This window comes from Mauremys reevesii, linkage group 2, assembly GCF_016161935.1.
Source record: "Mauremys reevesii isolate NIE-2019 linkage group 2, ASM1616193v1, whole genome shotgun sequence".
In the NCBI taxonomy this organism is placed as follows: Eukaryota; Metazoa; Chordata; order Testudines; family Geoemydidae; genus Mauremys; species Mauremys reevesii.
The window spans coordinates 252,618,759-252,646,216 of NC_052624.1; the positions used below are offsets into that span (position 1 = coordinate 252,618,759).

The following is a 27,458-nucleotide window of genomic DNA, read 5'->3' on the forward strand; positions in this document are numbered from 1 at the left end:
TTTTGCATTACAGGGTTTGTTAGAACATATTATTGGCCAGAATCCTTTTAACAATAAATGTTGTTGTGTGGAATGTTTGTTTGGGCTGTATGCATGATAGGGAGTGGGGGAGCATTCACAAATGAAAGACTTATAATATTGCTCTCTATTTTTCAAGGCTGTTGTTAAATGGTGATGTGATGTAACAGGTATTAAGTAGAGTCCATTAATGATTTAGCAACCAATTCATTTAAAAAGCCAATGGTTATTTTAAAAAGATCCTAAAACAAAAGTCAAAGAGGACCAAAATTAGGGAGTGTATTAGTGTTTTAGCTGAAGGGAAAATATTTAGAAAGAACCTTTGTATCATTGAAAATACTTTCAATTTAAAAACAGTTGAAAAGTTAATCTTTATTAATCCTATTTCAAAACTGAATCTCTTCTGAAAATTAGTATGTCCAACTAATTAGAAGGTGGGAATGGGCAACATGGCATGGATTACTTGATCGTTACCTGTTCTGTTCATTTCTTCTGAAACAACTGGCATTAGCTACTGTTGGGAGACAGGATACTGGGCTAGATGGACCTTTGGTCTGACCCAGTATGGCCGTTCTTATGATCTTATGATTTACCATCTTTCCAATTACTGTAAATGCAAATACTTTCTTGCATTATATTTTACTAAAGAAACTTTTCTTTCCATGTTTGTCTAGGTAATGTGGGTATGTAACTTGTGCCGAAAACAACAAGAAATCCTCACAAAATCAGGAGCCTGGTTCTACAACAGTGGATCAAATACACCACAGCAGCCTGATCAAGAACGTATTAGAGGGTTGCGGAACGAGGAAGCACCTCAGGAGAAAAAAGCAAAGCTGCAGGAACAGTCCCAGTACCAAGGACCCTCAGGTGACATATCAACACCAGCTTTGGACAAAAGTAGATCTCAAGTGCTCACAAGACAAGACTCAATTAAAAATGGTTCAGGAGTGAAGCACCAGGTTGCAAGTGACACAACTTCAGACAGGTAAGGAACGGTTTCATCTTCATACTGATAAGAGAGTTTGTTGAAGTTGACTTTATTCTACAAATCCTATGTGACACTCTTGCATCTTCTGATTATATATATTTTAGGTTGTTTTTTTAAACAGTTCTAATTGGTAAGCATGTGAGGAGCCTTTCATTGTGGTCAGAAAGTTGCACACAGCATGCTCTCTTCTTCATCCTCTCCTTCTCAAAAAAGGTATTAGCCAGCCAAAAAATAAAAATGTGATGCTGAAAGTATATATTGTGCTTAGATCATTTCCCTCTTACAAAACACTCTTTGTATACTCTTTATAAAATATGTAGTCCGCAGTTTTGTGTGATCACTAACTTTCTGGCATAATTATTGTAATTACTGCCAATACTTAAAAAACAAGGCATGCCAAGGTATGTTGTTGGAAGTTAGTAGTCATTCAGATTGTCACAATGTTACTTTGCATAATACCTGCTGTATTTTGAATGCAAGATTGTAATATCTTTGAGTGATGACATCAGCACTGCATCTTCCTCAGAGTTTCCAACCTCAGGTTTAAACCTCAGTCCCCTTCATCAATAAAAAAATAAAATAACTCTTAACCCTTTCATCTTAGTGTCACCTATCACAGGCTGAAACTACAACTATTTTTTAAATTAATATAATTATAACTTTCCTTCCACTTGCCTCACCAAATTCTAATCTTTATTTCCTGTCCTGGTTGGAAAAAAGTTGAATGTAATTAACCAGACGTTTTTGCTTCACCTATTCTGCCTGCTGCCCTTTGCTCTGATTTCAGCTGACAGGTTCAGTGCTGAGTGGCTCCAAGTGCTTCTTAATTATATTCACTGTCTCTGAGCTGCACAATACTGAAGCTGGCAGTTGAACTCATTGCTAAAGAGCAGCAGGAACAATGGGAGAAAAAAAAGACTAATTCTATTTCTCTTTTTTTCTTAATTATGCTTAGAAAATGGAATCATGCATCCCCTATAGTATTATAATGATAATGCCCCATCTCCTTAGCAGTATTTCAATTCCTGTATAAAGGCTAGATAGATAGATTTTTAAAATGCTATTGTCTAAAACTCTAACTACAGGTATAATATAAATATACACAGTTCAAAATAAAATAGACCAACAGGAAAAAATACTCTGTCCTTTAATTCCATCCATTCCCGTTAAGATCATCAGTATCCAACTTGTTGATAAACTGTATGGTCAATTGCTTGACTACACTTGGTTCGTTATGAAATATATTCAAGAGATCAAATAATCAATCAGTCATGTTTATTGCTAAAAGCCATTAATATAGTGTAGGAAAAGGTTCAATACTACAGTGTCTCAGGGAAGCTGTCTCACACAGGGTTGTTACATTCCTCTTATACAGAAGATGTGCTCCCAAAATTACCTATTTCAGTTAGGACTGTTTATGAAATCCAGCCCATCAGTTTCTCCTAATCCCTTAACTTTTATGTACCTTTCCTTATCTTGTTTTGGACACTAGCATTCCAGGTCGTGATCCGTGAAGCTACTTCCTCAGCTTGTACCAAGATATAGAACAAATGTAGCTTGATTTTTGACAAGTTTCCTCTCTCTTATGCCAAATACTGAGCTATACTATTGCAGGGTATTGTGGGATGTAGCTTAGCAGACAGAACTCTTGGAAAAACATAGGACTATTCGGCTCTTATTACTAGCAGGCATTCACATAATGTGGTATATACTAACCTAATGTATGTGTCTTGGGTAACAAACAAACACTGGCTCCTTCAGACCCAGTCTCCTCTTTCAGTTTTATTTGTATACTTACTCATCCTATTATCTCTTAACTAACATAAATACAATCTTGTGTAACAACCACACCTAAAATTGTATCTATGGTAAGTGCTGCACATCCTTGAGGTTTAGAGGGGCCTCTAGTACTGAGAAAATCTCTCTTTATTTTTCTATGGTTATAATACCCTGTCTTAATGTTCATGGAGCCAATCTTCCTTCCATTGAAGGAGAGCTTGAAATAGGATACCTCCTGATGCATGACCATCTCTTTCCTAAGCTGGCCAGAGTGTCTATTAGAAAAGGATGCCAGACTCTCCCTATATCAGGGTCTCTAAGAGGTGCTGGGCTAAAATCCAGGGACTGAGCTAAGTCTCAAACATTAATCATTATATGACAGTGTGTTGCATTACCAATGTGGTAGTCTTAACAGTATCAATATTTTAAAAAGGAATTATAATTATATTTAAAACAAAATTTTAAAAGTTAAGACTTTCATTTTATTACCCTTTTATTAAAATAGTACATAGTATTTTATTAATAATAAAATGTTTTCTTTTTTAAATTATAAAGTATTTTGTGGTATTCTCTTAGGCTAATGGAGCAGTACCGATCAGCCTAAAGTATTATTTTTTCTTTTTGATTGCTGATCGTGCTCTAAGAACCTCTTTCCATCTTCTAATCCCTCCAGTTTTGGTCAAGCTAGCATATCCAAAGTATCTTAAAGAGTGTGAGGCTTGATATTGTATCTTCTATTTAAAAATCTAAATTAGAATGTCTAATAATACAGATGTATCTCTTTAAGTGCAACTGAAGGATTAAAATGACCAACCACTAGATAAGCATGTTGGATGTGAAATCACCTTGATAGAATTTTATTATAAAAGAGCTCAATCAAGGGAGTGAGTTTTTCCTGACTGGTATGGGAGGCCATTTTTGTTCCTCTCACTTTTCTGCATAAGATAAATCAAAAGAGAAAGAAGACAAATCAAAATGACCCCACTGACAGTGAAGTAGCAATAGTGGGGGCAGTGTTTTGAGAAGGGGACTTATATCCAGAGCACAGTAAGTAGTCAGAAAGTAAATAAGAATATAAAAAATAACATGATATAATAACATGTTTCCAGAATTTTTCAGCGTCCCCAAGTTTATTAATGTGTTTACACCAGACTTAATTTTGGAAAATTAAAACAGTAAAATAAAATAATTTATTCTCATGTGTGAGAGAGCTCATTCATTATCCCAAAGAATCTCCAAGACTGTGGTGTATTGTTGCTTTCTTGTGACCAGGAATATGTCCCCAGGACATAGTGTGCTGAACTATTTCAAAATACTGCATGAGAGTTATAGGTCCCTTTCAAAATTTACCCGACAATATACATCCAAAAGGCTATATAAATAAGACTATCTGTATATTGTTTTTATTTTCTTAAAATATATTAATTTACTTACATTAGCATATATATAGTGTATAATACTGATGTATTGAATGTAATTTTGCTATAATTTTGAAGTCTCAAGCACTGATTTGAGTTTGTGTGGGTTATTTGGTTCATTATTTTTGCTGTATCTCCAGTAAGTGGCTTGTACAGTATGGCTGAGGATATAAATTGCATACTGTCTGCTTTTTTCATAGCATATAAGAAAGAATAAGTATGCTTACAGATGAATATATTTTTCCAGTTAAATTTGAAAATTGGTGTCTTTAATTTGTTTTGAGCTTTTGCTTACTGAGCACCCACAGCTTTCATTAACCTTAATTGCAGTAGTCATCACTTAGCACTTCGGCATATCAGACTCCAGATGTCTCAATTTGGGCACCCAGAAAATGAGGAACACACAGTTAGTGGCCACCTGAGAAAATATTGGAGTAAGTCACTTGCCCAGCATCATACCGGAAATCTGTAGCTGAGTTAAGAATAGAACTGAGCTCTTGTGGGTAGCATTCACCTCCTTCACCATGAAACCATACTTGCTGTCCCTGCCTTATTCTCTATCACTGCCCTGTTTATCCCTTTCTCCCACCTTTCATCTGTTTGTCTGTCTCCTTTGATTGTAAGTTCTTTGGAGCAGGCGCCATATCTTCTTGAATATCTGTGTATCATCTAACATGTTTCGGGTGCTACTGCAATAGTAATAGTCTTGATTAACAGAATATTCAATATTAACAATATCTTGACTAATATTCTTTTCCTGCTACATGTACAGAACTCCAGTTTGATATCAGTGTGAACACTGTGGCTGTAGGAAGAGCAAGGTGTTGGAGTGGAGATCCTATTTTATTGACCTAAGAGCAGAAGTTTGTCTTAAAACTCTTGAGATGGGTTTGAACTGGAAAATTTAGATCTGACCTTCCTCAAGGCTGTTTGGAAAAGAGGTTTCAGTTTGGGCCCATGTCTACTAAAAACAGAAGTCAAAATCAACTTAACAGAAAGTTGCACTTGTCACCACCAGATCGGTCTTCCATTACTAAATATGTTTCTAGTATATATATGGTAGTTGTAATATGCCTTAAAATATTTTTATATTGCTGTTTGTGAAATAAATCTATGGAGAAGTCAGAGCCAGAAGGTTTATGATTGGACCCAGTGTTACACTGGTTTGAGTTAGTGACCTACCTATAGCTGTCATTGATAGATGCTACACTGGCATTGTTTGTATCATGCAGAGATTTTATCCTACGGATGGACAGGAAATATATAGTATGTTGAAAGATTTAATCAGTTTTTGAACAAACTATAGGTGTTGATGGGGACATAGGGCCAGGGCCTCTGAAAATTGGTGAGCAATGTGAATCCAAGAAAAGTAATCTAAAATATTAAATACAATCTAAACAGTAGATGCAGAAGGTCCATTTTTAGATCTGCTGTGCATAGATGGGTTATTTATGCTGCTGCGCACTGCAGTTCTTTGATTTGTACTATCCAATTTATTTTTTTCCTGGATTACTCAAAAAGGTCCTTTTTATTTTACTGTTATTAATAGCACCATACAGTCTGTCATTGTCTTCAAAACCAACTCTGTAGCCATTTTCTAATACATTACATTTCCACCCCAGCAACAACTGTGATCTTAATATCATCTGGATAGAAATATTGTCTTTTCTGAAGCCACCTGTAATATCCCTTCATTAATCATTATGTAGAGGACTCTCAGTCTTCCCGCTCCTCATCCAAATCCAAGACAAATCAAGATAATACTCTGCAATTAAAGAGAAGGGAAGGGGAACCTTATGATTGCTCCCAAACTCAAGCTTCTTTGCATGGCACCATACTGTTTGTCTGGAGTTATTCACATGGAGTGAATAACAGATGTTAACATGTTTGAATACTGCCATGAGCATGAAATAAGAAGTCATGCCTCCCTCTATGCCAATATAGAAAGTATATTGTCTATATATAGACAAGCTGTCAGGAACAGTATCCCTGATGATGCCACAGCACAACTGGTTGCTGAGCTCTGTAACTTTATCCTCACACACAACTATTTCAAATTTAATGACAATATATATCTCCAGATCAGTGGCACCGCTATGGGCACCCGCATGGCCCCACAATATGCCAATATTTTTATGGCCGACCTAGAACAACGCTTCCTCAGCTCCCGTCCACTCATGCCCCTTCTCTACCTACGCTACATTGATGACATCTTCATCATCTGGACCCATGGGAAGGAGACTCTGGAAAAATTCCACCACGATTTCAACAGCTTCCACGCCTCCATCAACCTCAGCCTGGACCAATCTACACGGGAGGTCCACTTCCTAGACACCACGGTGCAAATAAGTGATGGTCACATTAACACCACCCTATACCGAAAACCTACCGACCGCTATGCCTACCTTCATGCCTCCAGCTTTCATCCCGGACACACCACAAGATCCATTGTCTACAGCCAAGCACTGAGGTACAACCGTATCTGCTCTAACCCCGCAGACAGAGATCAACACTTAGAAAATCTCCACCAAGCATTCTCAAGACTACAGTACCCAGACGAGGAAATAAGGAAACAGATCAGCAGAGCCAGACGTGTACCCAGAAGCCTCCTACTGCAAGACAAACCCAAGAAAGAAACCAACAGGACTCCACTGGCCATCACATACAGTCCCCAGCTAAAACCCCTCCAACGCATCATCAGGGATCTACAACCCATCCTGGACAATGATCCTTCACTTTCACAGGCCTTGGGTGGCAGGCCAGTCCTTGCCCACAGACAACCTGCCAACCTGAAGCATATTCTCACCAGCAACTGCACACCGGCTAGCTCAGGAACCAATCCATGCAACAAACCTCGATGCCAACTCTGCCCACATATCTACACCAGCAACACCATCACGGGACCTAACCAGATCAGCCACACCATCACCGGTTCATTCACCTGCACGTCCACCAATGTAATATATGCCATCATATGCCAGCAATGCCCCTCTGCTATGTACATCGGCCAAACTGGACTGTCTCTAAGGAAAAGGATAAATGGACACAAATCAGACATTAGGAATGGCAATATACAAAAACCTGTAGGAGAACACTTCAACCTCCCTGGCCACACAATAGCAGATCTTAAGGTGGCCATCCTGCAGCAAAAAAACTTTAGAACCAGACTTCAAAGAGAAACTGCTGAGCTCCAGTTCATCTGCAAATTTGACACCATCAGCTCAGGATTAAACAAAGACTGTGAATGGCTTGCCAATTACAGAACCAATTTATCCTCCCTTGGTTTTCACACCTCAACTGCTAGAACAGGGCCTCATCCTCCCTGATTGATCTAACCTCGTTATCTCTAGCTTGCTTCTTGCTTGCTTATATATACCTGCCCCTGGAAATTTCCACTACTTGCATCCGAAGAAGTGGGTATTCACCCACGAAAGCTCATGCTGCAAAACGTCTGTTAGTCTATAAGGTGCCACAGGATTCTTTGCTGCTTTTACAGATCCAGACTAACACGGCTACCCCTCTGATACTATAGAAAATATGACACTCAGTGATGACATAACAGGGACTCAGCTAGGCAGTAGGAATGGGTTATTCAATTCAGACAAATAAGAGTTGGCTACATTCTTGTTCATCCATTGTTCATCCCATACAAACCCCAAACCCTTTCAGAGATTTGAATAAGTTAGGTTAACTTTTAAAAAAATATATTTTTCATACATCTGTACTTTCCGTATTTGGCCAATATACTATAGGGAAGGCTATTCTCGGAGTATATCCTACCAGGTCCAGTGCAGGAAGTAGTGAAAATCTTGCAAGAAATCTTGTTTTCATGAAATTGCCAGTGCTGAGTTGGTTTGGACCAAGACTAGTAGATTGGGCTCTCTGTCCCTTTTCAAACTAAAAGAAGGGAAACAAAATTAAATCAGTAAGCCAAAACTAAAAAATTTTCTTGAGTGATCAAGCAGCATCATAACAGTAGCATCTGCTTTCCAGGCAGCAGACATAGCATAAAACCTGTACTCTTTCTCCTCCACATACAAAAAAATGCAGATGTATTCTCAGGTTATTCTCTCCTCCTTTTGTTTTTCTGCAATAAAAGTGGATTGCTTATAGTGGCTTCCTTTATTAGGAGCCAAAGGACAAAAATCTGAAGGCAGTGCAGCTGTGGAGCTTCCTGCAGCCGGGAGTATCCAGAGGTGGGTCTGATCTGCCTCCCACGTGTGGCCGTGCAGGGGAAGAGGAAGTCCTATCCCTCCCCAGCCCAGCGGACTAGCAGCTGGAGCTCGGCGAATGGTGGTAGCCCCCAGCTGTGCACCTCCCTCTTCTCTCCAATAGCTAGATTTCACGGGGGATGGTCCATGATGTGTTTTTCACAGTTGTGAATTTGGTAGGGCCCTAGAGATGATCCTTTGTCACCTCATAAGGTATCCTAGAAAAAATTTTGTGGAAGAGAATTTGTGCTTTTGTGTTTCTCAAATTCACTGAGAGTAGCAGAAGAAACTGATGAGAACAGCACAATTCTCATAGTTATGCTGTTCCTGCCGGTGCTATAGGGAAGTGCTGTACTATATCTAGGATACAGGAAAAATCCTCTGCTGCTGCATGAGTGCTCTGTGAGGATGATATGAAAACAGGAGGGAATAGAGATTGTCTCTTTCCCCGCCACTCTATTCCTCTCCACAGTCCAAGGAGTATATTGGCAATAATACAGGTGTTTTTGCCATGAAAAAATCTCCAAAGAGATGGGTTCTGAGGAAGAAATGGAAAATGTCCTCCTTCTTTACTCACTGCAGGGGCTGAGGTGTGCAGTTGGGCAGCTGAGGTCTGTTGACTGCTCTCTGTTGCCTATCTAGCTGGTCCAACTCTCCAGCATAGAGCAGAGTAGCTGAGTCATGGAGAGGGGAAGTGGAGACAGACAAGAACTCCTGCTAGCTCTCCATAATTTGTTTCCTTCTATACAAGTGGCCTGGGACTTTGACAGGATATGTGTTTAAAATATCTAATACTGGACTGATAAACGTGGGGAATTTCTAGCCAAAATGGGATATTTGGTCAGTATATACATGTGCTTCCTATACATTTTTTCCCCCATAACACCAGCACAGACAGCAGAGAGAAACTGATATTTGTCACTTTCATTCAGTGCTTCTGAAGGAGCAGTAGTAATGTGCAGGCAATTAGGTACAGTCTTTTGGGATTGCAACTGGGGTTGTTGGGGAGGGAATAAAGAAACAGAAAAGCCAGGAAGGAGGAAAAGAGGTTGGAAATAAGGAGGGAGGGAAAGGGTGCAAGATGAGGCTGAGAGGCAGCAGGGAGCAGCATGAATTAAATTGATGAGAATGGCACTGTCCTCATCTGTTTTGTATTGTATCATTCCCAAGTGACCTTCCCCTAGCCACTAAATGATGAGCAATGATAGACTCTAAGAGAACACCATTGGTAGATGAGAGATGGCTTCTCAGTCTCATGAAAAGCCTTAGTCAGAAGCAGACGTAAGAACAACTCCGTGAGTGATTTGAATTTAAAGACAAATATAGATATTTCTTCTCTTAAATGGAATTTTTGGACTCTGATTCATAGTGGTCACAATGTGCTGTGTCAGTCTGCTTCTGTGGCTGAAAGTCAGCTGACCTACCTTTCTTGTATGCCCATAACTTTTAATATATCCAGTTTAATCAGTTGTTGTTTTTCCAATATAAAACCAGTTCAGGAAAAACAACAACTGGTTAAACTGTAAACTGATACAAACCTTTAAAGAGGTTTTCTGTCTATATTTTAAATGCAGTATTGTTTGAACAGGTAGGGTATATCTACCCTGCACACTAAATCCGGGTCTGTGGGACTTGGGCTTGTGGACCTGGTGTTTCCAAGCCCCTGCTTTAGTGTCCACACTGCATTGTAAACCTGGGTTTGTAATTGCTGGGCTTGGGTCTCACAACTGTGCTAATGCATCCATACTGCATTATGCAGATCTTCTGACTCGGATCTGCAGTTTGACCTGCATCCACATTGCAAAAGGACAGGGCTAGGACTTGGACTCTGACCCACCCCTCTACTAGGGTCTTAGGACCTGGATCCTGAGTACTTGCGGACCTGAGTCATATTGATTTTGTGTGGATGTAAATTGGGCTCAGGTTCAAACCTGACTTAAAGCCCAGGCTTCATGTGCTGTGTAAACATATCCTTTGAGTGCTCTGATAAGCACATTCTGTAACTTAAACAAGACAAAACATACAAACCCCTCCTTCCTCCAAAAACCAACCTCCACCCAAAATCCAAGTTTTTTCTTTTTCCATTCCTGGGTGTCAGCAGGTATGTCAGACTCTGCTGAGCTACCTGCTGTTTTAAAATCTTGTTCCCTGTGATTTCTCTAGAGGCAGATAGATACAATACATTTTAGCTCACCTTTGACCTAGGAAAGATATGAAGAATGCAAGATTTGAAGACTGCAGACTCCCATAGCCCAACAGTTACTATGTAATCTGATGAACTTAAACAGTGGTCATATTGGCAGAGAGAGAGAGAGAGAGATGATAAGGGGAGAGAAAAGGGAATGTGGAAGAAGAAAGCGATTATGGGAGCAACAGAATAGAGAATGACAGTAAATAGGTTTATGGTGAAAGAGAGGGTGTGTGTGTGTGTGTGTGTGTATGGGGGAGGCTTAAGAATTAGAATGCAAAATGTATTTTGAAGAACTGATAAGGGTATTGGCTTGGATCAGGGAACTTGGGTGAAGGATCTGGCTGATCTGAAAGAAGAAAGGGAAAAATAAGAGTAATTATAGAGAATGCTGGAGGAGGAAGCTCTAGAATAATAATTAGCATCCTAAATTTGGGGCAATCTGATCTTAATTTTCACATATCAGAATTATAATATTTGCAGACTTTTTTTTGCCTGTTCTCAAAAAGGATCTCATCAGCCACAAGTATTCATGAGTTCAATGTTCTTCCTTCTTTCACTGTTCAGGTATTCTATTTTAGGCACATACTGTATATATGAACAGATGTTAGCAAGTGTAAGCAAATGTGCTGCCAGTTCTTCAGTGTTGGCACAGAGGAAGGACTTCCTGCTGATGAGATGCCATTTTCAGTATTATGCAGGATGCTCATTCAAAGTCATTGTTGCCTGGCACTTATGCCTTTAAGCAAGATCTCATAATGATTAAGCAGGCAAAGGTCCATCATAACAGATGGACATGAACACTGGGAGCCCAGAGTCCATGTATGTACAAGGAATATGGTCTTGTGGGCAGAATCTCCACATAAGCATGTTGAAATGGTTGTTTGTTCTTAGAATTAGTTGACTATAATGTGATATGCCATTGATAATTCAGTCGTGATCTGTATTTACCTGAACAGCCAACTAAACAAAAACCCAGCCCCTCCGTCTCCCAATAATCCTAATTTATAAATAGCTCCAGTGAAAGAAAAGTCAGTGGGACCGAAGGAGGAATTCCAGTGTAGTTCTGTTTCTAGTTTGTCACTCATTGGGAATTGTCTTTGAATGGGCCAAAACAAATATCTTCATCTAGGAGACTTCAGATTCAAAATTGACAAGGTCAAAAATGTGTTCCATAGGTGTAAGGAATGTGTAACATCAAGTCTAAGTAAATCTACTGATATGAAAAGCAATCCAGTAAGAAAGAGCATCTGCTGCAGAAAAATTAGGAACAGTAGTTAAGGTTAAAAACTGCAATGTACCTGTACAGGATAATTAGTTGTGTGAAAAGAAAACCTGCCAAAATCAAGCTGCCAAAACAAACTACATGAAAATACAAACTGTCAAATGCAAGCTGCTGAGTTTTTTACAGTGAATTAATGAAGATTTTGGAGTAATATTATTCAGGGTGGCTTCCAAGCAGTAGTTGAGTTAAGGGAGTATCAAAATTTCATCAGTATGTATGTTGCAATAAACCACCCTTCTATTATTTATTATGCACTATCAGTGTGCTTAGTGCTATACAAACATTTGTATGCACAAACACATACAACATGACATTGCATCACTATTTGTTTTTATGCCTTTGAGTTTACATAAAGTAATTTGGAATGGCAGGCAATGAGGTGATTGTCCAGATACTCCAGACAGTTATTACAGCATAAGATTTAAAGAAATTCACTAAATATTATGATTTCAATTTATTGTATCTTAAACCATGAAATCCTAACAAGAGTTGATCAGTTAAATTTCTTTTTTTTTATTTACCTACCAAAATTATCCATATTTTCATATTTCACTTAAACATTTGGGCCAAAATACTGAAACGTGGCCTTTGATTTTGGTTACCCGACATGAGAGATCTTTGGACTGAATTTCCAACATACTGAACCAAAGCCCTCATTTACTTCATTTGGAGTTGTGGTTCTAAGCACATTTGACAATGAGGACCAAGGAGTCTCAAGTTGAGCAAAACAGAGGCACTCAAACTCAGAGGCTACATTTTAACATTTTTGCCTTAACTTTTCTTGAAGTAGCAGTGAAATATTTTCGGGTTTTTGGTTCAGATGACTATAGAAATATTATTCAAGAATCTAACTGACAATGCATCATGTACATTTCTCGTATTTATAGTTCATGACAATGGCTATCATGTAAAGAAAGTGGTACTCATATACAGTTTCTGCAATTTGTAGATATGTTAGTTTGCATGTGTAAGAGTGTCTTCTTGTTATGGACACTGTTGACCATAATAAATAAGAAATCAATTGTCAGGTAAACAGAAAAAATGTATTCTAAATGCTGAATTTTCATGAAATTAGCACAAGTATTTAGGCAATTTGTATAGGTTAGTTTGAAATTAAGTCTTGGGCCTGAATTCTGTCCTTGGATGGGGGCACAGAGCTCCCATTAATAATAATAATGCCTATTTTTATAGCACTTTTCATCAGTAGATTTCAAAGAACTTCACAACCTTTTAATATATTTATCGTTACAACACCCTGGTGAGGCGGGGAAGCATTATTGTCCCCATTTTACAGATGGGGGAGTGAGGCACAGAGAGGCTAAATAACTGGTTACACAGGAAGTCTAGGGCAGAGCAGGAGGTTGAACCCAGACCTTCCACATCCTAGGCCTATGCTGAGCCACTGGACAGTCTTTCCCCTCCCATTGACTTAAGTGCTAGAACAAGAGGAAAAAGTGCACAATATCAGAGGAACACTACCAATGGTCTCAGCATCAAGTTTAAGACTGAATTTGGTGCGAATCTCAAATCTGTTTCTGAGGATTACATTTGGCCCTGTCTCCCTGCTTCTATTCCATCAATTTACATCCCCTGCTATCTACCTGCTGCTTTATCCATACAATTAGCTCAAAAGGAATCCCCTTTTAAGAATTCTGAAATAAAATCGATATCTATATGCAGATTGCTGTTTCAGTACTTCTCTGTCTGCATCTTGTGCTGTCTGTGTCTCAACTCTAGGGTGCCATATGTCTCTAGAGATAATGATGTCAGAACAGCTCTATTAGAATCTCAACCCCACTTTTAGACATTTCAAGTATATAATAGTGTGGATCTGTTTCCCTATCATCCTTATGGCTATTCCCACAGTTTTTTAATGCTGTCAGTGCTCTTCTTCCTTCATGCAAGCTGGGTTTATTAGCTGTCTGAAGCTGAGAGTGGAACGAAAGTAAGTTCAGTTCTGGTCTTGGCTACAGGAAGCAGCAGCAACATGAAGGAAGGAGGAAGACAGAGAAAATCCAGTACTTAGAGGCAGTGGGAGAAACAGTAGCTGGATATTGGTGAAAAAAAGAGAAATCTTTCACCATGTCATGGCAACACACAGAGAAAATTTTAAAAAACTGACCAGATACCTACTAGTCAATTAACTAAATCTATTAGCAAGAGGTAGATATGAAAAATGACAAGGGAGATGGAGTCTGTCTGCAAGCTCTAAGTGCAGAGCCCTTGTGAGAAATCCAGCCACCCTTGCTGCTGGTGAGGAATTGTCATTGCTACCAACAATCCTGTCCTTTGATCTTGCTCTTATGGCCTAATTTTTTATATCTCTTGCTAGTCTCTTCTTAGTAGTTTATAAATTGCAGCACCACCTTAGTCTAACTTCTGGAATGGAGAGGGAGCTTTCCATCTCTTCTACCCACTGTAGAGCTAGTGTGCTGTGGGGCCTTGATGTTCTCCGCTACTATATCCATCTCCTAGCCTCAGTTTTAAAGATCTCCTCCTCAGTGAATAACTGTGTACCTACTTCTGCTGCTACTCATAGTATTAAAGATAGGATCATCAGTAACTGTGACTTTGACATAATTCTGGACAATTTCATAGCTGCCCACCTGTTCTATATATCTGCCGTCAAACTAACCAGTCTTGTTAATTTCATGCTGCTGCTGCTTGGCAAAGGTATGAGCAGCAGCAGACATGCTGAGCAGTCAGAAAGACAACTTGCATCAGTTTACATTAGATTAACATATTATCTTCTGAGCAAAAGGGAGGGGGGATTTTTTTTTAATTAAAGCTTAAATTCTGCAGAAATTGATACCATAGGCCCCAGACTGTAAGCAGGGAAAGCTTTCTGTGTGCCACTGACTAGTAGGAAAGTGGAATTTTTTAAGCTTTCATCAGTAAACTAATTTTTTTCCCCAAGTAGAAACCCACTATTGTTGCAATAGGAAAAAATAGGCCTAAAAATATTGTTGGGTTTTAAAAAAAATTAAAAAGTGTTTTGGAATGAATTTCAGTAATAAAGAAGTTGAATCTCTACATTAAATGCAAATCTAAATTCAGCTTTAACTATGGAGCCATGACCATCTCCACCATAATGAGCAGATCTGTGTTTACAGTTATATTATTTAAGGGAAGTTATTTTTTTATTATTTAGTGTGATGGTAATTTTTTTCTGATTACTTAACTGTAACTTAATATCTGGCTTATACAGATTGCCTGAACGTTTTTTTTTTTTGCTTTATATATTTTTGGATGGAAATTCTTTTTCTAATTATGCATATTGGTTATACTAAAAATAGACTAACAACTAGTGTCTGTCTACTATCTCTCAGTGGCTGACGAATAATACAGAAGTAAATATAATATAAGATCTCTATTCTTGTGCTGTGTAGCTATCAGGAAGACCACAAATATTCCTGCAAAAAGGCTTTCACTTGTAACATGAATGTCTAGAGTAAACATGGTGTTTTTATTCTTAGCATTGAGCAGAATCAACACCATTTGTAGAATTAGTATTGTCCTATGGGAGCACAACTCCAGGAGATTTATGCTGAATCATGGGTATTATCTTGATGGCAGGCTTTATGCTGAGTCAACTTCTTGAATCAAAGTGCACAATGTTATCAGTGGAAAAAATGTGGCATGGTAATTTATTCTGTATTCTAAGTGGGGAAAAAAAAACCCACTGGGATAGAACAAGACATTAGTTTGCAGGTACCAATACAAAGTAATATAGTTGAGGCAAAATTTGCAGGTGATACAAAATTGTGGTCAGGATGCTGACAAGGGCAGTCATGATCACCAGTCAAAGCAGGGTCAAACCTGAGGCTACGAGTAGCAGAGGAGTTTGTAGTCAAGTTCCAGGCTGGAGTCAATACCAAGGATCAGAGTCTGAGTCAGCTTTCAGAGTCCAAGTCAGGAGGCAAGATCCAAATCAAGTTGAGGTTAAAGCCAGGAGTTTGGGAGCAGGAATGGTCATGGCAGCTACAGGAGATCCACACTGATGCCCAGACACTTTCTGGAATGCCCCTTGTGTTTATATAGGACGGGGAGCCAATCAGGAGCTATGAGTCTGCTGCCTATCAGACCCCTTGAGGTGTGAATGCCTCTGGTCTGTGTCCACAACTGGTCATGGGTAGTGAAGCATGAACTAGTTATAGGTGCTTCTGGGTGGCAGAATGGAGGCATCCACTACCTGGTAGCTCTGTAGGTTCAAGTCTGAGACCTGCTGGGCCTTGCATTTACACAAGTTAGTGAAAGCCAAAGCTGACTGCGAAGAGTTACAAAGGGATATCATTAAGGGTGACTGGGCAGCAAAATGGCAGAAATTAAACAATGATAAATGCAAGGTAATGCACTTTGGAAAACATAATCCCAACTATACATACAAAATGATGGGGTCTAAATGAGCTGTTATCACTCAAGAAACAGATCTTGGAGTCTTTGTGGATAGTTCTCTGAAAACATACTGAGGATGTTTCTCAGTGTGCAGTGGCAGTCAAAAAAGCTACCAGAATATTAGGAACTACTGTATTAGGAAAGAGATAGATAATAAGACAGAAAATATCATAATGCTACTATATAATCCATGGTACTCCCACACCTTGAATGCTGCATACAGTTCTGGTTGCCCCAATTCAGAAGTATATGTTAGAATTGGAAAAGGTACAGAGAAGGGCAACAAAAATTATTAGGGATATGGAACAGCTTCCAGATGAGGAGAGATTAAAAAGACTGTGACTGTTCAGCTTGGTAAAGGGGTATGATAGAGAGATATAAAATCATGAATGATGTGGAGAAAATGAATAGGGAAGTGTTATTTACCCCTTCACATAACACAAGAACCAGGGGTCACCCACTGAAATTCATAAGCAGCAGATTTAAAAGAAACAGGGAAGTACTTCTTCACACAATGCACAATCAACCTGTGAAATTTGGTGCCAGGAGATGTTGTGAAGGCCAAAAGTATATATGGGTTCAAAAAAGAATTAGATAAATTCACAGAGAATAGGTCCGTTAATGGCTATTAGCCAAGATGGTAAGGGACACAACACTATGCTCTGACCGCTAGAAGTTGGTAGTAGTAGTAGATAGATTACTGAACAATTGCTCTGTTTTGTTAATTCCTTCTGAAGCATCTGGCACTGGCTAATGTTGGAAGATGGATACTGGGCTAGATGGACCCATTATGGCCATTATAATGTTCTCACAGGCTCCTTTCCACTGCCTCTTCACTTGCAGCAGAATGCAGTCTCTACCTCTTTCTGCCCACTGCAATTCACTCAGGTACCTCCCATCTGGCTGTAACCACCATCACCAAAGCTGTGACAGCACTTCTCCTTGGTCTCTTTGTGAAACTGTGCATTTTTTGCTAATTAACTGAGAAAAACTGAATTGTATGATGAAAGGCAAATCTGCTGAGATATCTGTTGAACAGTGAGTTTTACCTGCCAAACTTTTTGTTTTTGAATAATTTTGAGGAAACGATTAATTGTATTTTGAAGTGTGGGGCTCTTTGATGTCCAATAAAAATGTAAAATTGGCCACTAAGGCATAAGAGCGTAAGCAAAAAAACAAAAACCCAAAACAATTTTCTTTGTAGTTTCAAAGAAACTGGGGGACCAGAGAGAGGCCTTGGATCTGAAAGTACTAACCAAGACCATAAAGCACCTTTCTTTGCAGACACATTAAATTCCCTTAACCCGGTCAGCCATGCCATCAGGTGATTTTCTGACCTTTATTAACTTTGCTGAATCATACCTTTATACTCCAATCAGCCATAATCATAGGAACTATTTTAGATTACTATAGGAATCATTACTAATTCAACATCATTCCATTTAGCCTTTCCACAGCATTGAGGAATTTGCTCTTCAACAAATTTCTGATAATCTTATCTGTCTGAAAAAGAACCCAGGGTATATAACAGTTTCCATTCTTAGATGATATCCTCATCAGGGAATAGTCCAAACAGAACCGTTACAGTTAACCATACAAACAACCTGTAACCTATGTCAGCATGGTTCGTGATACATTTCTAGAGAGACAGCCTTAGCCTTTCCTGGTGACTTCCATATATAGGAGTCCAAATATATTCCACATTTGGGAGTATATTTGTGTTGGTTTGTTTGTCTTGGAAGAGATTTACCAAGATCCAAACCACAATTCATCAAGTAAAGGGAACTTTACTTCTATTTGATTTACTTCTACCAATCTATTTGATTTAACTGCTAGGGAGGATGGTCCCTTGCACAGAGATTTTTCACTCGGAAGTATTCTACATGTGCAAACTGAAGAGATTGAACAATCTGACTCTTCTTATGGGGGAAAATGTATCATACCAGGAGAAGAATGGAGGGGAAAGAAATATAGAATCCCTTGGCTCATTTAATTAATTTGTACAATGCTCAGAGTACATGTTGAAGATGGTGTAAATACAGAAAAGAAAAAGAAAACTGAGAGAGAGAACCTGGACAGAAAATTATTCTCCCCTCCTCTTAACTCAAGTGCTTTCATCCATGTTGTTTCAGAGACTGTATTAATGCAGGAGATTGTACTCTAGAGTCAATCACAAGATCATCATGATAGATACTATTCGGCAAAAGGTAGAGAATTAGCTTAAACATCAGAACCCTTCTTTAGCATGTGAGAATTAGCAGGCACTATGCCCACATTATCTCAGGTGCTTACATTTGGTGATGGACAGGCTACAAGAAACTATACAGAATAAAAAAACACTATAAGAGAAACATTTGGCCCAAAGAGTGTTCTCTAGACAATAATCTTTCAAAGCATAAATGGTGTGGCATTCAGCGTATTGAAACTAGCACTAGCAGCATTTCAACCCTATTCAACAAAGATGCTCTGGATAATATAGGACCACAATGTTGTAGTGATTGATGCACTGTCAAAGAATCAGCCTTACTAACTCTCTCATGCTTATCTTCTGACTTTTATAGTCTCTCAAATAATTTAAAAATATCAGAAAAAAGAGACCTCAGTTTTATTAGTAGTTGTTCAGTGGTCCAGGAGACCATGATTCTCAGAAAGAATCATGCTGAAAGTGACACAACTTCTGAAATTTCCCTCAAGTGCAAGCTTGTAGAAATAAGGCTCTATGTGGCATGTGCATACACTTTCCCTGAAAGGAAGATTATTTATTTAGAAATTAATATTGTTGAGCATCACCAAGCAACTTGGTGCCTTACGTTTATAAATAAATCAATTATAAAATAACACAATCTGCACCTTTCAGCTTAATAGCCAGCAATGAAACTACCACCACTTCTACTTCACTGAAATAAAAAAAACCAGTCTTAGAGGAAAAAAATCTTGCAAAAAGAGAACACTTGCACCATGCTTTAATGCGTGTTAACCTCAGGCTCTGGGGGATCTCCATAGGGAGTGAGTTCCAGAGAGTGTGCTTTTCAGGAAAGTGCCTGCTCCTATCTGTGAATTGTTTTAACCACTGCAACTGAAGGCAAGAGCAACCCTGGGGATCATAACTCCCGTAATGAGAGATGGAGTAAAGCAATCTCTTACAACTGGATCCCTAAACTTGTTGATGGCCAACTTATATCCATTTGTTCTTGTGTATGTACAGTTTTAGAATGTAACCAATAGCTTGTATTGCAGTATAAGTGAATAATCAGTTCAGTGCATAGAGCATCTGTTATGTGCACTAATAATACTAATATTCCCAGTTCAGTGGAAAATAACTATAGCCTCTCACTTTCATTCAGGAAAAGGTCCACTTCTAATTTGTTCAACGATTTGCTTATGATTCCAATATCATTATGCAAAATTTACCACAGACCACAAGAATCTGTTGATACCCAAATTTCTTTATTTCTGTTCTATGTCTTTCTGAGGTCTGTGAATATATTACAGCAGTGAAAACTTTGAACAATATGTCTCTGTATTATTCCCTTTGAAAAATTAAAAATATTTAATATAAGATTTTAGCCTTGCTAGGCTATTGCAAGTTAATGGCTTGTCATTAACTATCTCTTTTTTTTTGGTCTTTAAAAAAAAATTCGGAGCCATGAAAATATGAATATGAATTCTCTCCCTATTTTAAAGGTAATTTTGAGTTGTATCTTGTAAGTTAAAAACCTGAAAAATTACAATGTTGATTAGATTTCAAATTACAGAGAATCCTCCATTTACACTAGTTTAAAGCTGCAAGTCACTCGTGCCCCATGCTGCAGAGGAAGGCGAACCTCCCCCGCCCCCAGGGTCTCTGCCAATCTGACCTGGGGGATTAATTCCTTCCCAACCCCCAATGGGTGGTTATTTAGACCCTGAGCATGTGAGCAAGACCCACCAGCCAGCACCTGGGTAAGAATTCTCTGTAGTAACTTGAAGCCCTCCCCATCTAGTGACCCATCACCAGCAGTGGGAGATACATGCCGCTAGCAGTCACAGATCAGCTACATGCCATTGTAGGCACTTTCATACAAGCCTCTCCATAAACATATCAAGCTGAGTCTTGAAGGTGATTAGGTTTTTTGCCCCCACTGCTCCCCTTAGAAGGCTGTTCTAGAACTTCACTCCTGTGATGGTTAGAAACCTTCATCTAATTTCAAGCCTAAACTTGTTGATGGCCAGTTTATATCCATTTGTTTTTGTGTCCACATTGGTGCTTAACTTAAATAACCTCTCTCTCTCCCTGGTATTATCCCTCTAATGTATTTATAGAGAGCAATCATAGCTGCCCTGAGCCTTCTTTTGGTTAGGTTAAAGAAGCCAGTCTCTTTGAGTCTCCTCTCATAAGATAGGTTTTCCATTCCTTGGATCAAACTAGTAGCTCTTCTCTGCACCCGTTCCAGTTTGAATTAATCTTTCTTAAACGTGGGAGACCAGAAGTGCACACAGTATTCCAGATGAGGTCTCACCAGTGACTGGTATAATGGTACTAACACTTTCCTATCTCTACTGGAAATACCTTGCCTGATGCATTCTAGGATTGTATTACCTTTGTTCATGGCCACACCCTATTGGCAGCTCATAGTCATCCTGTGATTAACCAGTGCATCCAGGTCTTTCTCCTCTTGTGTCTCTTCCAACTAAGTCCCCGTCTTATAGCAAAAATTCTTGTTGTTAGTCCCTAAGCATGACTTTGCACTATAACATTTCATTACATTTCTATTACTCGGTTTTCAAGGTCATCCAGATCTTCTTGTATGATATTCTGGGCCTCCTCCATGTTGGCCATACCTCCCAACTTTGTGTCATCCACAAATTTTATTAGTACACTCCCACTTTTTGTGCCAAGGTTATCAATAAAAATGTTAAATAAGATTGGTCCTAAGACTCATCCCTGAGGAATTCCACTAGCAACCTCTGTCCAGCCTGACAGTTCACCTTTCAGTATGACCCATTGTAGTCTCCCCTTTAATCAGTTCCTTATTCACCTTTCAATTCTTATATTAATCCCCATCTTCTCCAATTTAACTAATAATTTCCCATGTATCAAATGCCTTAATGAAATCCAGGCAGATTAGATCTACTGCATTTCCTTTGTCTAAAAAAATCAGTTTCCTTCTTAAAGAAGGAGATCAGGTTGGTCAGGCATGAGCTGCCTTTTGTAAAACCATATTGTATTTTATCTCAATTACCATTTACCTCTATGTCTTTAACTACTTTCTCTTTCAAAATTTGTTCCAAGACCTTGCATACAATTGAGGTCAAACCAACAGCCTGTAGTTTCCTGGTTCACTTTTTTCCCCCCTTTCTTAAAAATAGGAACTATATTAACAATTCTCCAGTTATAGGGTATGACCCCTGAGTTTACAGATTAATTAAAAATACTAGCTATTGGGCTTGCAATTTCACGTGCCAGTTACTTTAATATTCTTGGTTGGAGATTATCCAGGCCCCAGATTTAGTCCAATTAAGATATTTGAGTTTGACTTCCACCTTGGATGTGGTAATTTCTACTTCTTCTTCGAGTGACATCCCTGTGGGTGCTCCACTCTACTCTAGGTGTTTGTGCGCCCCTGTGTTCATAATTGGAGATTTATGGTAGCAGTGCCTGGTTGAGTCTCACATCCATGGTCCCCGTCGCGCACTGTTTCAGGTGGCTAACTAACGCTGGGCGACCAATCACCCTGGCAGTTCTTTCTCTACTATCTTTGGCTATGAGTCAGAGCATTCAGCAGCATTTCAGAGCTTAGTTAGCATAGTACACTCCAGTTAGTTCTAATTTAGTTATAGATAGTTAACTCTTTTTCGTTTTTGTCCCCGTTTATTTAAAAAAAAAGTATTTGTTTTTCTGACTAGAAATAGGTTTTCATTGAATAGTTACACCTGGTTCATCCCTCGGAGGAGGACGAAAATCTCCCCTCCGGGGTATGTCCAGTTCTCCAGGCTTTAAATGTTGCCTCACCTGTAGGCTATCGATCCCAGTGTCTGATGGGCACACTCAGTGTGTCTGCTGCCTTGTCGAGACACATGTTCCTCAAAAATGTCCGCACTGCCATAAGCAAACAGCCAGGACCAGGAAAGCCAAGGACTTGCAGCAAAGCTGCTCCTAATGGAGAAGTCCCTCAGGCCAGCATCTGAGCCAGAAGCCAGGACTCTCCCTGGACAGAAGTCCCCTATGGCAGCCTCTGACAGAGGCTCTACTTCTAAGGCTCAGACAGCAGACCACCTTACCATGAAGGTTGCTAAAAAGTTGCCTGCAGCTTCACCGATTCGAGAAATGGCAAAGAAAAGGCATTCCCTACACCGGCACGCTCAATCAGTACTGACCATACTGTCAGTCTCTCCAACTGACGTAGCGGCACTCTTCAGTACCGTGGGTACCGTGAGAGCTAAGGACTCTAAACGAGCCAGCTCTGACACAGGCAGTAAGGGGAAAGTGAAATCCCATGCCTCAGCACTACTGGAGCCAGCCAGATGGACTGCACCCAGCAGCTCAGTGCAATTGAAAAACATGCTTCCATCTATAGGTGGTATGCTGCAACTGGCATGCATGTCCATATCAACACAATCTGCGGCACCAACTGCTATGACCTCAACGGCACTGCCACTCTCAGTATCAAAAGTACTACAAAAGGATTTGGCAGTCCCCTCAATGCCTGATTCACCTATCCTTAGCACCGATGTTATCCTAACTCGCTTGGTACCGAGTCACCCTTCCACTCCACCTAGCTCAGCCTCCCCTCTTTCAAGCGACGAGGAAGATGTCAATGATGGAGTGATTTATTCCCACTGCAGTATGGCAGCACATGCCTCATCACACAGAGGCCATTATACTGCACACAAAGAACTCCAATGGTACGGGTACCCATTGAAAACATGGATGGCACATCCTGCTTACCATCACAAACCTCCCAGCCCTCTCATGAAGAGCCCACATCCATCACCTGCACCATTGGTAGTGGGACTGTCTCAGCCCCCTGAGGATGTACCAGCAGAACAGGATGAATGCTTTGACCAGGACCAGGACATTGAACCTACCCTTCACTTTTCTTCATCTTCTCCTGATGACACCATCATGCCCCTTGAATCCGCAGACATGGCAACATAGTCTATAGCTACTGCGATTGGCATGAGGAGAGCTGCTTGGTTGCATCTCTCTGGCTTTTCCAGAGAGGTTCAATCGATGGTTGAAGATCTTCTGTTCAACAGTCCCAAACTCTTCATGGCCAAGACTGATGAGTCTTTACACACACTGAAAGACTGAAGAGCAACTTTGAAATCCCTGGGTATTCATACCCTTAGGAATAAGAGAAGATAGAGTAAATATTATATCCCACAAGGTTCCGATCCACCCAGCCCAACAGACAATATGAACCTCAGGGTCATAAACAGAAGCCCTCAAGGAGACAACAGCTTCCACCACAAGCTGCCACATCCCACCAACTATTTTGATGTGTCGGTTGAGAGCCCAAGAATGCCATGTCTTTCAATGCTGGAACCGACTCCAATCTCTCTGATCTTCTCTGACCGTCTTATCCCCTACTACCTAGTCTGGCAGTCCATTACAACAGACAGATGGGTATTGGAGATATTCAAGGTCGATACTCCATCCCATATACTTCTACCCCTCCTAATCCCCCTCCCTCTCTCTCCCTTTTCAGGGACCCCTCTCACGAAATTCTACTGCAACAAGAGGTAGACCACCTTATACATCTAGGTGTAATAGAACTGGTACCACCAAAATACAGAGGGAAGGGCATCTACTCACATTATTTTCTCACACAGAAAACAATGGGGATGAAGACCCATTCTCGATCTCCAACTTCTCAACAAGTTCATGAAAACCAAACACTTCAAGATGGTCATGCTAGCCACCATAATCCCAGCGTTAGAAAGAGGGGACTGCTTCTCTGCCTTTGACCTTCAGGATGCATATTTTCATATAACCATCAATCCCTCACACCGGCGTTTTCTCCAATTTGTAATAGGCCCACATAATTTCTAATACAAGGTCCTTCCTTTTGGCCTATCCACTGCCCCTCAAGTTTTTTTTAAGGCGCATCTATGCAGAAAATGGATTATGATATTCCTGTATTTGGAAGATTGTCTGCTCAAAGTACCAATGCAGCAAGCAGCGATAGATGCCACAGGTTAGGCCTCCAAGTAAATGCACAAAAGTTCACACTAGCACATGTGCAAGAAATAGAATTCATTGGAGCCTCCCTCAACTGTCTCGGGACGACGACCTCTCTACCACAAGAGCAATTCCTCATATTGACCAACCTGATTGCTACAGTACAAATCAGCCCACAATTCACTTGCAGAACATGCCTACAACTGCTAGGCCACATGGCTTCTACGACATACATTGTCAGACATGCACAACTCCATATGAAGTGCCTTCAAGCCTGGGTCTGCTCAGTTATGTCCCACACAGGCACAATATAAACAAGCACCTCATGGTACCAAACCAGGTAAAGGAGTCCCTTCTCTGGGGGACTCAACCAGACAACATCTGCATAGAAGTCCCTTTCACGCAAACTCCCCCAGTGATGACCATCATGACAGATGGATCACTTCTGGGTTGGGGAGCGCATCTGCGCCCACACTGTATCCAGGGATGCTGGTTCCCAGTGGAAACTCTTCTGTACATAAATCTCTTAGAACTAAGAGCCGTTCGCAGCGCTTGCTCCCACTTCCTACTGATCTTCAAAGGCAAGACCATACAGATCCTCCCGGACAATGTGGCATGCATATTTTATATAAACAGACAAGGGGGAGCATGATCACACTCTCTCTGTGTAGAAGCCATGAGACTATGGCAATAGTGCATCAGACACAATATCCACATTACAGCACAATACCTACCTGGTTGCCAGAACACTATGGCAGATAAATTAAGCGGGAATTTTTCCCAGGACCACTAGTGGGAATTTGACACACACGTGCTCTGGAACATTTTCAAACATTGGGCATTCCCGACAATAGACCTGTTCACAACCACACAAAACACCAAATGCCAACAGTTCTGCTCCATGGTGGGGCTTGGTTGCCACTCTCTGGGTGATACCTTCCTTCTGAAGTAGAACGCTCCTCTCCTTTATGCATTTCCCGAGTCCTCACTGGCCCTCCATTTGAACCCATGGCGACATGCTCTTTGTTATATCTTTCTATGACAGTAGCATTCCTTGTGGCAAATACATCTGTCAGACAGGTGGGAGAAGTGGGCACTCTTATGGCAGACCCTCCATACACAATCTTTTTCAAAGATAAATTTTCTTTGAGACCACATCCAAAGTTTTTGCCTGGGATTGTCTCATCATTTCACCTCAATCAACCTATCTACCTTCTGACATTCTATCTTAAGCCCCATCAGGGTAGACAACAATCCAGACTACATACCCTGGAAGTACGCAGGGCAATCACCTTTTACATAGAACAAAAGCATTCCATAAGTCTCCAAAACGGTTCATCTCAATCACTGAATGATCCAAAGGGAACACCATATCTACACAGAGGCTCTCCAAATAGATTGCATAAAACTATGTTACTCCCAACATAGTCAACAGCCCCCTATGGGGATTCACACGCATTCCACTAGGGCTTTATCAACCTCTATAGTGTTCTTTAACAATGTCCCCATTGCGGAAATCTGTAAGACTGCAACCTGGGCTTCAGTTCATACATTTACTCAACATTACGCTTTAGAACAACAGGCAACCTCCGATGCCCTGTTTGGACTCATTGTACACTCATCTGCTATGACTTCAACTCTGAAGCTCCCTCCTCCTACCAGAGGGCACTGCTCTGAAGTCACCTAGAGTGCAGCACCCACAGGGACATCATTCAAAGAAGAAGAGAAAGCTACTTACCTTGTGCAGTAACATAGGTTCTTCGAGATGTGTCCCCCCGTGGGTGCTCCACTACCCTCTCTCCTCTCCTCTACTTCAGAGTTATTGCTAGGCTCTGCAGTAGAGAAGGAACTGAGGGAGGTTGGTCACACAGTGCTAGTTAACTACCTGAAGTGGTGTGAAACGTGGACTGTGCATGTGTGACCCAACCGGGCACTGCTACCATAAATCTACAATTATGAGCGCAGGGGCGCACAAACACCTAGAGTGCAGTGGAGCACCCACAGAGAACCTACATCTCAAAGAATCTACATTACTGCACAAGGTGAGTAACCTTTTCTTCCATATTCTCTTTCCCATTAGCCATCCTACCACTACCCCTAAGCTCCTCATTAGCCATATTAAAAACTGAGGCAAAGTATTTGTTTAGGTTTTGGTCCATGTCTAGATTGTCTTTAATCTCCATCCCATCCTCAATGTTTAGCAGTCCCACTTCTTTCCTTCTTTTCTTTTTATTTATATATCTATAGAACCTTTTACTGTTGGTTTTAATTCCTTGCTTGGCTTTTGTTAGTTTTTACTTTATTCCTAATTAAGGATGCATATGACACAGCATAAGTGTAGGACCTCTGGAGTACATATTATGTCATTAATATTAATAATAATTAATCTATAATCACTCATGGAGTCTTTATGGTGTATTAGGTTACATGATTTTAAAATACATATCTACTGTGCATGATAAACCATAGCAGCAACTATAACAATAACATTAAAGAAGAAAGAATAAATAATGATTTTTAAAACTCTCTGTCATTCACTTCCACAGGAGATTTGTTCTTCCTTTTTATTATCTGTTTACCATTCCTGAGCCATATACTCCTTTGGGAAGGGAAAGTGAATTCTGGTCCAATTAGAGTTCTGAGTGAAATTCTGCTGATTTGGGGGTTTATGGGGAGCATGCCACAAAGACCTGCTGATTTCCATTCCAGCCTCTGCCTGTAGATCTCTAACTGTGAGCCATCGATAATCTCTCAGGTGCAGGGAATTACTACAGAGCTACCATGCCTACACTATGACTTTAGCCCTCCTTTTCATGTTTCTGCTCTGTTCCACCAATGTAAATCAGAAGTAACTTTATTTAACACAGTGTAGTTACATCAGTGTATAACTAGTAAGTAGGAGCAGAATCTGACCCTTTATGGTTCTTTGCTCTCTTTTGAACTGTGTACCTCAACCACTAAATACAGCAGCAGTTTTCTGCTCCAGTACTGCAAGTTAGAAGCCAGGAATCA

At 40.1% G+C, this 27,458-nt stretch overlaps 1 protein-coding gene across 6 annotated transcripts in view; it reads left to right on the forward strand.

The window, feature by feature from the left end:
- RIMS2 (regulating synaptic membrane exocytosis 2) overlaps positions 1 to 27,458 on the forward strand; it is a 787,778-nt gene that overhangs the window by 228,962 nt on the left and 531,358 nt on the right. For all 6 annotated transcript variants that reach the window (XM_039525805.1, XM_039525817.1, XM_039525808.1 and 3 more), the window contains one exon: positions 693 to 1,003. In XM_039525805.1, coding sequence (XP_039381739.1) covers positions 693 to 1,003 — 311 coding nt within the window. The remainder of the gene's footprint in view (positions 1 to 692; positions 1,004 to 27,458) is intronic.